General features: G+C 23.3%; 2 protein-coding genes across 2 annotated transcripts; one reads left to right on the forward strand and one right to left on the reverse strand.

Annotated features, from left to right (window-relative positions):
• Positions 1–1,282: 1,282 nt before the first annotated feature.
• On the reverse strand, positions 1,283–5,769 carry LOC126904391 (damage-control phosphatase ARMT1-like). The gene is made up of 8 exons (XM_050683397.1): positions 5,021–5,769; positions 4,796–4,871; positions 4,483–4,715; positions 2,696–2,858; positions 2,364–2,535; positions 2,051–2,284; positions 1,730–1,849; positions 1,283–1,561 (listed from the first exon to the last, which is right to left on the reverse strand). Exons 1-8 carry the CDS (start codon positions 5,098–5,100, stop codon positions 1,335–1,337), a joined length of 1,305 nt encoding a protein of 434 aa, XP_050539354.1. The 5' UTR covers positions 5,101–5,769; the 3' UTR covers positions 1,283–1,334.
• A 1,022-nt stretch (positions 5,770–6,791) lies between these two features.
• LOC126904393 (40S ribosomal protein S3a) lies at positions 6,792–12,419 on the forward strand. Its single transcript, XM_050683402.1, has 5 exons — positions 6,792–6,970; positions 7,062–7,165; positions 8,547–8,869; positions 11,618–11,779; positions 12,230–12,419. The coding sequence occupies exons 1-5, from the start codon at positions 6,909–6,911 to the stop codon at positions 12,377–12,379; spliced, it is 801 nt and encodes a 266-aa protein (XP_050539359.1). The 5' UTR covers positions 6,792–6,908; the 3' UTR covers positions 12,380–12,419.
• Positions 12,420–13,507: the final 1,088 nt, after the last annotated feature.

A 13,507-nucleotide genomic window follows, 5' to 3' on the forward strand; every position in this document is an offset into this window, starting at 1 on the left:
TGTAATCTACTATTTTTAGCAATTTTTGGATTATTCAGGATGTTTTGATTTTATAGTTAAAATTTTACTAATTTTTCTATGTTTCAATTATCAAAAAATGATACCTATAACTGTAATATTTACCAGCTTTGTCAGCTTTTTGAGTAGCAATTATCATTTTTGAAACTATTGATGTGTAATACAATTGTGTCACAATCTTTATTTTTTTCACTCATTTTAAAGATATAAACAATTTTTTACTATGACTTTAAACATTAAATACATAGTTTGTATGGTATATATATAATTATATTTGAACATGTTTCAATTCCAGAAAAAATAAATATAGTTTAAAAAACTAAAAAAACACGCTTTTAAAGCATATCGAACTAAAAAGTTAAAAATAATTTTTAAAATAATTATGAACAAAAAATACTAGTATTATTGTGATAAAAGCGTCGGGCGCTCAATATACGAAAAATATGACACAAAGCACCCTCGCTTTTATCACAATAATACTAGTATTTTTTGTTCATAATTATTTTAAAAATTATTTTTAACTTTTTAGTTCGATGTACTTTAAAAGCGTGTTTTTTTAGTTTTTTAAACTATATTTATTTTTTACTTTTTAGTTTCATGTTATGATAGTAGTTACTATCAATATCATGGTTGTTACGGGTAACGGGAAATCAGGGTTCGATTCTGGGGAGGGAGTCTGAGAAACGGCTACCACATCCAAGGAAAGCAGCAGGCGCGTAAATTACTCACTCCCGGAACGTGGAGGTAGTGACGAAAAATGACGATACGGAAATCATCCCTCGTAATCGGAATGAATACTTTATATCTCTTAATTAAAATAAAGCGTGTTAATAAATAAATTTTAATAGTAATTAGAATATATACAAGTAAAGCGACTTAAGTACGTAAACGTATCATGCACTAGGTATAACCGTATATTGTGGGCGGGCGGGTCGGACTAACGTTATACCTGAGGTATAAACGGTGCTAGGAATATATAAATATATATACGTAAGGCGCATTAGACGCGGGCGGTATTGGTCAGTCAAAATAAAAATTTGTTTATATATATATAATATTGATAACAAGCACGCGTGTAACGGGTACGATAACTAAAAATAAATTTTTATAGGAAATAGTGTGCCGTCGTGTGATGAGAGAGGCGTGGGGAGGGTTGAATGCGTTATGACAGTCTAGTCTAGACGACGGAATATGCGATAACGCGTGGCGTTTGGAGAGTTACATACATACATACATACATACAGGTGAAACTAATATAAGCGTGTTAAAAACTATTAAGATACAGAAACATAATTTTAATAATAATTATTGTTTTTTTAAAAAGCCAATTGTATAGTTCCATAATTTCCAGTAATGAGCCAATTATGTTTATCTTCTTCTAAAATTTTTTTTTCATAGTCTAAAGGTAGACCACTAATACAGTCACACTTCATCGTTCTTAAAGCTACAACTGCTGTTGGTAAAAATTCACATAAAGCTTCTTTGAAATTTGTTGTTGGAACCCAATTAATATCACCAATAAGCTTCCGATAATTAAGATCTCCTATAAAATGAAATATCATATAATATAATTGAATTAATTATTAATACTATGAAAGTAATAATAGACAATACAAGTAATATTAAGTACATCTTCTAATATTGGGCCATTATTGGAACGATAGTACATCACTTTTTTAACATATATTTATTTATTGAAAATTGGAATTACCTTTAAAAATCAATAACTGGGAATAAGATAATAACTGATAAAGATTAGAATCTTTTAATGTCATATATGAATATGGAAATGGTAGTGTCCAGAAATCTTCACATTTAAATATAAATTTCTCTAAAAATTTCAAATAAAATATTTATTAATAAGATCTCAACATAAATGCAAACTTATATTCTGCAATGGTATTAATTATATTCTCATTTACTCTCTAGAATTTTTTTACTGTTTTAATACCATTCATGATTTTCGACTATAAAACCAATAGATAATAAATAAGCTATAAGAATTTATTATAAATAGAAGTCAGAGCAATACCATTTTTATAATAATGGGCCCATTTCCGACCAAGGTTGTTTAGAATACTAGATGAACACTTATTTTCTAAATAATACAGAGTAGTTTCGAAGTCTGGTTTAGTAACATCAGAAACATACCAAGGAATAGCTTTTCCATGAAATACTATAGTATCAGCTAAATTAAATGTCAATAAAAAATCCGCAAAACATAAATCTGTAAAAAGCTCATAGGCTGAATTATCTAGAATGATATCTGCAAAAAATAAGATACAGATGAAATTCAACTTAAATTTTATAAATACAAATTGCATAGCTGTGAGGAAGAATTATACCAATTTGTTTTGTTTTGTTTTCTGTTTTTTGTAAAATTTCCCAGATTTCATCTGATTTATTTGTTATTAAATATTTATCTAACAACTTAATAGCTTTTGATGGGTCTTCTGAAATAGTTGTAGATTTACCAGCACTAAGAGAAAGATCACATCTATTTCCCCACAATGATATCTGTTACAATTTAAAAAATTAATGATACTTTTTTCTTAAAAATTATTCAAATCAAATATAGTTTGTAAAAATTAAAAACCCATTTTAAATTTTACAATATTCTCCATCTTCTAAAATTTATAATTTGAATAATTTAAAGAATTTAAAAATAAACACTGACCTTCAATATTTGTTCAAACAAAGCTTTTATTTCATAATTTTGAATGTTTAAATTTGCTAATTTTGATGAAATAAATTCACCTAAAGCTATCATAGATGACTTAGATTCTTTAAAAGCATTTAACTTAAGACTCTCAAAAGGATCAAAGTTTTTCAATGTAGATCTGTTATAAGATTAAATAATAATGTGATTATTAATTATTATTCTATTGTATTATAATATATCATAAATATTATTATTAATTAATTTTTATACAAAATAATAAAATAAACGTACAATTCAAATTAAACACTTTTTCTATAATTCAATTATATTTTTTAATTTAAAAATCAATTAAAATAAATTATTTTAAAAACCATACTTGGTACAAAAATTAAATTTTACAGGAGACAGTAAAAACTATTTCTGAGTTTTAAAGAAATTATATTATTAAATTAATTTTTGTTGAAATATACTCTTAAAATGAATAAACTGTGAAATTTTAAAAAAATGATACTAATTAAAGAAAAAATGAATATTAGACACGTGTGGTTTTTGCAATATAAGATTTTTGGATTTTTCTTCACTGAGAAAAGCTCATATCAAAAAAGTATTTAGTTAAAATTGGAAAAATGACAAACATGTATTAATACATTCAATTTTTTAGTTAATATTTTCTCCTATACATAACTTTATATCATGTAGACAATTTACATACAAAAAGATTTTTTCAAGAATATACAAGGTTATTATTTTACTTATTTAATTAAAAAAATAAATCAAAGTATAAATTTATGATTAATAAATGAATTAAAATATATATATATCATTTATAAAAAAAAAAAATAATAATAATAATAATAAAATTGTTTATTTAAGATGTGTATAATTTTTATAACAAACAATCATTTTCAACACGTTTTAAAATAAAAAAAAATATGATAAGTATACTTTTTACACACAATATCTCATAAAGCACAAGAATAAAAAACAAAAGTAATTTTGCCAAATATGTTGCCAGTGTAGTTTTTACATTTACTGATTTAAATTAGAATTTATATAATAATGTATAAAAAAATGTTAATTATGTAGTTGTTGAGTACGAAAGATGAAATAAAATTTGGAATGTTAGGATTAAATTAATAAATGCATAGGCATAACTTAAATAAAAATTTTAAAGGTAGTACGCTTTCTTTAGTTATGTCTATTATCTGTACTAGATTTTTGTAATTTTTTTTGTTGTTGTATTGAAAGTGATATATTTTTTAGATTTTTGAAAAATTATATTAATTATAAAACCAAATGATAAATGTATAAAAATATTTACATACTATAAACAATCATATTACTAGCTTATATAAATATCATGAATATAAATATTATAAAAATTAAATAAACATTTCATGATAATTAAAAAATCAGCATTTTAGATATAAATTTGTAATTTTCATTAAAAAACTTTAAAAAATTGTAGCTTATTATTTAATGTAGAAATGTATTTGTTACCTTTATATCAGAGCTATGTATTTTTAAATTCTATAAATATAATCAGATTTAATTTATCAATTTGTAACACATGATATCAAATAATGAAAAATTATTTTTTGTCTACAATATTAAATTTTTTATAATGATTTAATTCATGCTTAATAACTAATTCATAATTAATAATTATCCCTAGAGTAAATGGGATGTCAAATTCTAAAGCCAGATTCAAAAAAACATCGAAATTCTATATAGAAATCAAATAAATATTATAAACGGCCAAATTGCCGTTATTCTATATAATTAATATTAAATATAATTACGTTTTTTCAAAAACTTCGTTAATTCGAATATACATGTAATTTTCAGTAAAAAGCCATTCAGACTCAAACCATGTGACAGATGATTCCACTTTTAGTTTTTCATCTAAAATTTGATTCCATAAAATTGCTAAATTAAATGTACCATCAATTTTCCGAAGTGGTTTATTATTAATGATTTCATTTAAAAGTATCTTCATATCATCTATAGCATTTTGCATATTTTGTTTTTCTTTCTAAAATTAATGAAACAATTATAATTATTACAAAGTTTTATATATTTAAAGATATAATTATTTCTGACCAATTCCAATACCTGTTTTTCTAAATATTTAATAACTTGAGCAAATAAATCTGGCATTCTCCTGTATAAGGAGATATATCCAAAGCTCCTGAAAATATTTTACTTTCTATAGTTATTTAATAGCAAATATTTATTATTTTTAACTAAAGACTAATACATCCAACACACACACCTTGAATTACATTTTTAATATATTAGGGTTAATTATTTCACTAATTAATTTATACAAGTACTCACTTCTTATAAATGCCACGCAATGGTTCATTAATAGGAGTTTTTTGATCTTTAAAAATTTCATAGTTATTACAACAAGACATTGTTTTGTTAACTTTAAAAATTATTTTTAATTAAAGAAACGGTAATAATATAAAATATATTGAACTTGAAAATTTAAAGTCTTAAACAATCAGTCTTCTTATTGCAATATTACAGCGTTTATTAAGATATAATTCTGAATATTTACAGATTAATCCTTAGATGACCTAAGAAAACAATGTCAAGTTTGTACTATCTTAAATTATTTTTTTTTTAAGCTACGATAAAAAATTTATATTGTAGCACCCACTCTGATCCTGATAAATAAATTATTTTTTAGATTGAAAATGTAACTGATAATGAGTAGTTTTAGTTTTAAACAATCATTAAGAGTTAAAGAAGAAGCACGAGATAAGTTATTAGAGAGTACCAAATTATAAAGCCTTAATTTACTAGCTAATAACGAATAAGTACGAAAGGTTAACTGAACATTTATCAGCTGGTAAATTAATGAAGCATATTCCCATTAAAAAGATGATTACAACCACCGTAATTTGTTAATCAAGTGGATTCAAAAATTTATTAGCGAATCCGTCTTGTAAATCTTATCAATCATTACCACAAATTATGTGTATACAATCATTTGTGGACATTTGAAATACTCAAATTGTATATTTATCACATCATTTAATCTAGATCTAGTAAATCTACTTGAAAAATAAAGGATACATTTTATAGCTAAACAGATTTAATGTAATTTTTATATATTTACTTAATAGTTATAAAATATTTAAAAATGAAACAAAATATTATTTATTGACTTATTGACTCATATGAATCATTTAATTAAAAAATTCAAACACCGTAACTACTTATTCGCATATATTTCGAATTAGTGAGACAATTGTAATCATTTAAAGAAAATTTAAAATTGGCTTTAAAACTTTATATAAATAAAATAATACTTAAATTACTCATTCTTTAAAATTCATATTATAATACAATAAAAGGATAAAAAGCGTATTAAAAATTGTTATTACAATACAAAAAAGTTTGGAAATACGCGTACAATAGTTTCATGTTATCCTACCTTGATGTTAATATCAAAACCCAGTTTTAGTAATACATTTTAGGTATGCCTTGCATAGGCACAACTGGGACCGCTAGATACTAAATTATCCTCTCCATTTAAAAAGCTTAGAAAATTATTTAAATTGTTATACAAAAAAAATTTAGAATAGTGGATTATTTTTTCAGTGAGAGTGAAACAGTGATATATTTAAAGGTAGGCCAATCAGGCTAGGACTTAAAACGGTTCTTTTGGGAAATGGACTTATAAAAATTTAGAATAACAGGCAAATTTATTTTTTTAAGCTTTATATATATATTTTTTTTCAAGTAACATGACAATTTAATATAATATTCATGTTTAAATTGAAAATATTGCAAGTATAATTTAAATTCATATAACAGAAAAAATAATTGGCTTTTAAAATTTACTTGCAAAGTATTATGCTAAATACAAGGTGATCCGATTATTTTAAACTACTCAATTACTAGTTAAACTAATATGAAATTGAAATTAAATAGTACATTAATACTGTAAATCATTTACAGATTTGTCAGTTTTAACTTTTTAAATATTTGCGCCTTTAAATTTTATAGGTTATCCGTGTTTTTCAAATATAACCTCAAAATATTTTTAACTATCTATGGCATTGCTTATAATGTTACGCTTGCGCAATAACGCTTTCGGTAAATTGTTCACTAGCTAATGTCTGATTATTTTTTTTCTTTTAAACCACGTTGGAGATATTTTTCCTGTCTTCTTAAGAATATTTTTTTTTAATTGTAAATTCAATTAAAAACCATGGCTGTTGGCAAGAACAAAGGGCTTTCTAAAGGTGGCAAAAAAGGATTAAAAAAAAAAATGTGAGTATAAAATTACTTAATAATAATTTTGATATATATTAAAAAAGATAATTTTCTCAAAAATAATTTTATTTATTTATTTTGTTCGTAGCGTTGATCCATTTACACGTAAAGATTGGTACAATATCCGAGCTCCGTGCATGTTCACCAACCGTGATGTAGGCAAAACATTGGTTAATCGTACTCAGGGCACAAGTAATATGTTAAACAAATTTAATGCTATTTCATATTTACTTATGCAAAATCAAAAAAAAAATTATTTGCGTTCTTTAAATTACTTTAACTTACAATCAATAGATTTATAGATAGTTAACATATATATACCAGTGGTATGCTATTATTATATAGCTTATTACTTTAATAATGAATTTTTGATAAATTAAAACATCTACATAACTACTTATAAACTTTTCTTTTTTCTTAAGCAGTTATTAATTTCGATTAGCTTGTCATTATGTTTTTATGTAGATATTTTAATTAGAATAATTCTCTTTTTTATTTATCATATATATCGCTAAAATTTCTAATGCATTAATTTTTAATTGTTAAATAAAAACTTGTATCCCTTAAAATTTTAAATTACTTAAATGCTTATAGCATGATTGTTTTTCTAATAACTCGTGTATTGTGACAATAATAATTAACGTGTGAGTATTTTTCAATAAAACTTAATTATTTATATTTATTATTAATTACAAAAAAAAATTTTTTTATATAATACAATGTAAAAAAATTAAATACATATTTTCATATTAAAAATAATTAACTTAGTGTGGCTATAAAATTTTAATATACATAAATTCATGTAAAAATAAACTATAAGAAGTTTTTACGTTTTTTAATCCTATTTTTTTATGCAAAATGTTATAAATAAAGAAATCCTCTTCCTTACTTAGTAAACATTCTATATATTGCAATTTTATCTATATAAATCATTAGTTAAAAAGTACATGTTTATTTAGTAAAACAAAAAATTATCCTGAAAAATCCATTTACATGTACATGTACAATTTTTTGACAAATAATATAACTATAATTATTTAAAATATAATTTTTAATTATTTGTCAAAACATAAACTACATTATGTATGTACAAGTGGAAATATATTTGATATCATTTAATAAAAAAGTATGGTTACAATTTTTAACCATTATTAAAATTGATGTAGTGTGCTTTATGAGTAGAAAATACAAGGTTGTAACTAGCATACATTTTTAAGACTTTAAAAGATTCATAAATGTATGTTTATTGCTTATTTGTAAAATTTGTTAATTAAAGAAAGTTAATTGTTTAAGATGTAATACCCAATATCTCACTTTTTGGGCAAATTCAGTTAGTAACACTATGTTATTTAAATTTTCGTAGGGAATTGTTTGTTGAAAAAACATATATAAATAACAACACTATAGATAGGATATAAAAAAAAAATAAATAACTCTGTAAGAATTAGTCATGAAAAAAAAAGTTTTATTGTTCTCCTAAAAAGTTGAGAAAAGTGAGATATCTGGTGTTGCATCTTAAAAGACAAAATATTATACTGCTGTTTTGTTTATTTATTTTATTGTTTCTTTACAGAAATTGCATCTGAAGGATTGAAACACCGTGTTTTTGAAGTTTCATTAGCTGACTTACAAGAAGATGATGGAGCTGAAAGGAGTTTCCGTAAATTTAAGCTAATTGCTGAAGATGTTAAAGGAAGAAATGTTCTTACTAATTTCCATGGCATGGATCTTACCACTGATAAGTTACGTTCAATGGTAAAGAAGTGGCAAACATTAATTGAAGCTAATGTTGATGTGAAAACTACTGATGGTTATTTATTGCGTGTGTTCTGTATTGGATTTACTTCCAAAGATCAGTTGTCTACCAGAAAAACATGTTATGCTCAACATACTCAGGTTAATTTTTTTTTATTAATTATAATATTATTGTTTAGATTTCTATTATGACTTTACCCTTGTTGGTTATTGCATTATTCTTATTTAATCTTTTTAATTTAAGTTCATTATTTTTTTGATATTATACCTCACAAATTTATCGGTTTTCTAAAAATGACATGGTTAAATTAATTTAATGGATTGTATAAATATATTTCCATAGTATGTTACCTATTTTAAAGAAATTTAACTCATTTAGTCTAATCATAACGAGTGGTGGTAGGGGGTATATGGGATATACCTATTAATGATTTTTTTCTAAGTGTATTATAGTAACTCAAAAAAAGAAGTATAAAATTTAATTATGATTAAAATTAGTTACTTGTTGGTCTTGTATGAGCATGAGAATAATTGAGTTACTATATATTTATTGAATAAAATGATATAATATAATATTCTCTTGGGATATGAGTACGAGAGTTTTATGAGAAGATGTAAAATATAGAAAAGCAAAATAATTGAAAATTTATTAATATAATAATAATTGGAAATAGAATTTATTGTGATTAATTATCACACATAAATTATCAACAACACCACTCATCAGTAGTTATCTAAGCTTGTGCTGACTGTGAGTCATGTCAATAAATACCTTGAGTAGTATAGGAACCCCAAGTAGATTTTCTATCTTCGCTAGTCTTTATTAGTAAATAATTTGATTACACAGGTAACCTACTCAAAGATTGGACTAAGCTGGTTAATTTTGTACAAATATTATTGATTTTATTTAAACAATATTTTATTCTAGAGATCACTTAATTTTTCTGGTTCCCTTCTTAATTTATATATTCATTATACTTACCTTTAAACTTTATAAATCTTCTGTGAAATATGAATTTACCTTAATGATATCAAGAGTAAGGTTGAAAAATAAATATACTTAAATTTTCCATGTGAAATCGTAAATTTGTCAAGCCACTTCTTGCACTTGTTGAAAATTCATAAAGTGAAGGAGTAGTGAGTCGAATTGGCAGTTTTTATGCTCTTTTATATTAAATTTAATTTATTAATATTTGTTTATAACTCAATTGTGTTATTTACATATTATTTTACTTAAAATAGATGATTTGTCATAACTAAAGAATTTATTAAAGTTATTACATTAGATTTGTATCAATGTATTTTTAGACATATTTCTCGGAATAGTTTAAAGCATTAACATAAATAATATATATTTTATTTGATGACTATTAGACAGTAATTTATAGACTTCTGAATAATGAGTGGTGTATGTATTATAACAATACCCAAGAAAAATAATGTTTACGTAATTTGTATATTGAAGGATATATGCTCACAAGTCAGCAAGTACCCTTAAATTAAAAAAAAAAAATTATTTTTGTAAAAACAATCCCGACTAATCATGTACATAGTGTTTTTTTTAAAATATAACTAGGGCTAGGAATTTATAACATTTTCAATTTTTTTAATATTACTTTAGTGCATTTGTTGTATTTTCTTATAATTTCATAAGTTAATTATGTTTTTGTAACCTCAGTCATTTTAGTAAAATTTATATTCAATTTTTGGTAGTTATTTGTACTTTTGACACTTTTAGTATACACATCAATATTTTGGAAAAATAAAATATATATTTTTTCAATAAATTATTTTACTATAATCTGTTTTAAAAGCCCATAATTATTTATTATAATAGTTATAAAGAAAGTTACTGTTAACATTCTATTCTGCTATCTTTTTTGTCATATCTTAGTTAAGACTACTGTATTTGAAATTGTGAATTAACAATAAAATTTTAATTATAATTACCTAACTTCAACATGTTGTAACAAATGTACAAATTGTTAGCACAAAATTCTACTATATGATCAAGTTAAAAATAGAGATCCTATTTAAGAAAACTAAAGTTAACATTTTTTAATACTGAGGGCATAAAAAAAGAAAGTTTCAACCACATATTATTGTAGAATTATTATTTTATAAATCAAATAATTTTTTTCTTTTTAAAAATTTTAAATTTTAAATAGTTTTTGAGAAAACAAGTGTCTTACAAGTTTTGATCCCTATAACGTAAGTAATTCACCTTTTAACCTAAGCACAGATCCAGAACTCTTATTTGGGAGGGCCTTCGAAAGTAGACTGGTTACAAAGCTGGGTACTTGCTACAGTGGGTAGGTGGAAATAGGTTAGATTGTAAAATTAACTTATTTTATTATTGGACGTTTCTTATTTGAGTTTGTTGCCTGTAAAAAGTATTTTATAATAAAATTAATGTAAAGTAAATATAATTATATTTAAACTACAAATTAAATTCTTAAGTAAACCGTATTGCAACAACAAGCAATGTATAATAATATCAATATAAGATTCTAGTAATTTTGTGTTAAAAAGTATATACTAAAACATATTGAATTATTAACATTAAGAAAATTAAACTCAATTTCCATTAATATTTATATAAAAATTTAATAAAGAAAACTTAAATACATTTTTTGTTTTTTTTTTCTTTTTTATTATTATCTTAAAATGTATCAACCCTAATTAATAATAGGTATGCGAGTTAATTAAAGTTCAAAATTAAAATTGTTTAAATTTTGGGAGGGGCCATTGCTCCCATGCCTCCCCCTTATATTCGTGTCTGATTTAACCTTTTTTTATAGATTAAATGGTCTTATTTATTAAAGCATGATTTAATAAATAAGACCATATTTGTGTATTGCCTATATTTATCAATGTATTATTTGATAGGTCAGAGCTATTAGAAAGAAGATGGTTGAAACTATTACTGAAGAAATAGTTAAATCTGATCTTAAAGAAGTAGTAAATAAGTTGAGACCTGATTCTATTGCTAAAGAAATTGAAAAGAAATGCCAGAGCATCTACCCATTACATGATGTCTTCATTCGTAAGGTAAAAAGGAATAGTTGTTTAATATGACATGGTAGAAAATTATTAAGAATTTACACCTTTATAAAATAATTTTGAGATATATTACAATTATTGTCATACATTATTAGTATTATTTATTTTACCTAAATATCGAGTTTTTCTATTAAGAAATCTCTTTTTTAATTTTAATATGTTGGATTTCCATAATTCGCACATTTGTATTATAATTGTTATTTTATTTTACTTTTACTATTCATGAGTAAAAGCCATTTCAATATTTATTTATAAGATTAAAATTATTGGTTATGTTAAGGTTTATTTTAATTAAAATATTATATAACTATTGTATATTTGTTATTAATAAGTTTAATAACGAAATAACATGTTTATAATTCTATCAAATAAATAATATTACATATTATAAACATTTATTTTCTAAGTTAATATTGAAAAATATATTTTTTATTTTAGGTCAAAGTACTAAAGAAACCTCGTATGGACATTGGTAAATTAATGGAATTCCATAGTGATGAAGGTGTGACCACAGTTGTTGATGAAGAAACGGGTGTTCAAGTAGACAGGCCTGAGGGTTACGAACCACCTGTACAAGAGTCTGTTTAATACATGAATTTTTATAAATAAAACTATAGTTCACATACTATTTTGTTTTTATATTTTTTTAACCCTCTAGTTTTATTTAAGGATTTCTTATTAACTGTACTTATAAACTTAACAATTTAATGGGTTTCAATGTGAAATATAAATTGTATTATCATAGAAATTTCAATTCACATATAATTGAATAAAAATTATTCCTTCGCATAAAATGTTATGATAGAATTTTTAAAACCAACTTTTATTGATTTTAAAATTATTTACTTCAAATATATTAAAACTAATTGGAATGCTTTAAGGAGTGTGATCTTAAAATTTATTAGTATGAACATTAAATTAGGCTTTTAAAATATATTATTGAATTGGATACGATTATTCTACTGGACCAATTTTTGTCAACAATTCGTCATGAGACCATAAAATGTATCTAATTGTAGCTTTTAGTATCATAATTTTGAAAAATTATTTTCAATCTCGCAAACAAAAAGAAACGTTCCAAAAAACAGATGTCAAAACGTGTTGATATTTTTAGTTTTCATCTTATATTGTAATAACTTAAAAAATTTACCGTATTATTACGATATATTTACTCGAATACTTAAGACATTTACCTTATCAACGATGTACTTTTTTTAAAAATTACTCATAAACAAGGTACTATGAGGATTTAAAAATTTTATCAAAATTTTTTCTTTTTAGTTTTTGATTATGTTATGAAAAACTTATCTACTTTAAACCTACATAAACTAAAGTTAATACAATATTTATTGTGATGAAAAAACTATTATAAATCGATTTCTTGAAGTTTAATCCAAAATTTATAATTTTCAGTATGAATGGCTGTTTTTGATTGGTTTTACATACAAACTGACCCACTTACATCATTCAAAAATAAATTAAATTTTATTTTATACACTATGTGATTAATGAAAGAAAGACGTTTTGACTAATTGTCTTCTATGAATAATCTGTATCTAAAGTTAAGAATCGTGTAATTTTTGGTTGATATATAAAATTTATTATTAATTTGTTTCTAGTACGCTCGAAGTGTTTTACGGCAGTGATTCTAATTACTGCCAGATAGTAAACTACACTAATCTAAAAAATGCCTAAACTCCATTGATGGATTTCTAC

The sequence above is a fragment of the Daktulosphaira vitifoliae genome, unplaced genomic scaffold, assembly GCF_025091365.1.
Source record: "Daktulosphaira vitifoliae isolate Bord-2020 unplaced genomic scaffold, ASM2509136v1 Scaffold_4, whole genome shotgun sequence".
In the NCBI taxonomy this organism is placed as follows: domain Eukaryota; kingdom Metazoa; phylum Arthropoda; class Insecta; order Hemiptera; family Phylloxeridae; genus Daktulosphaira; species Daktulosphaira vitifoliae.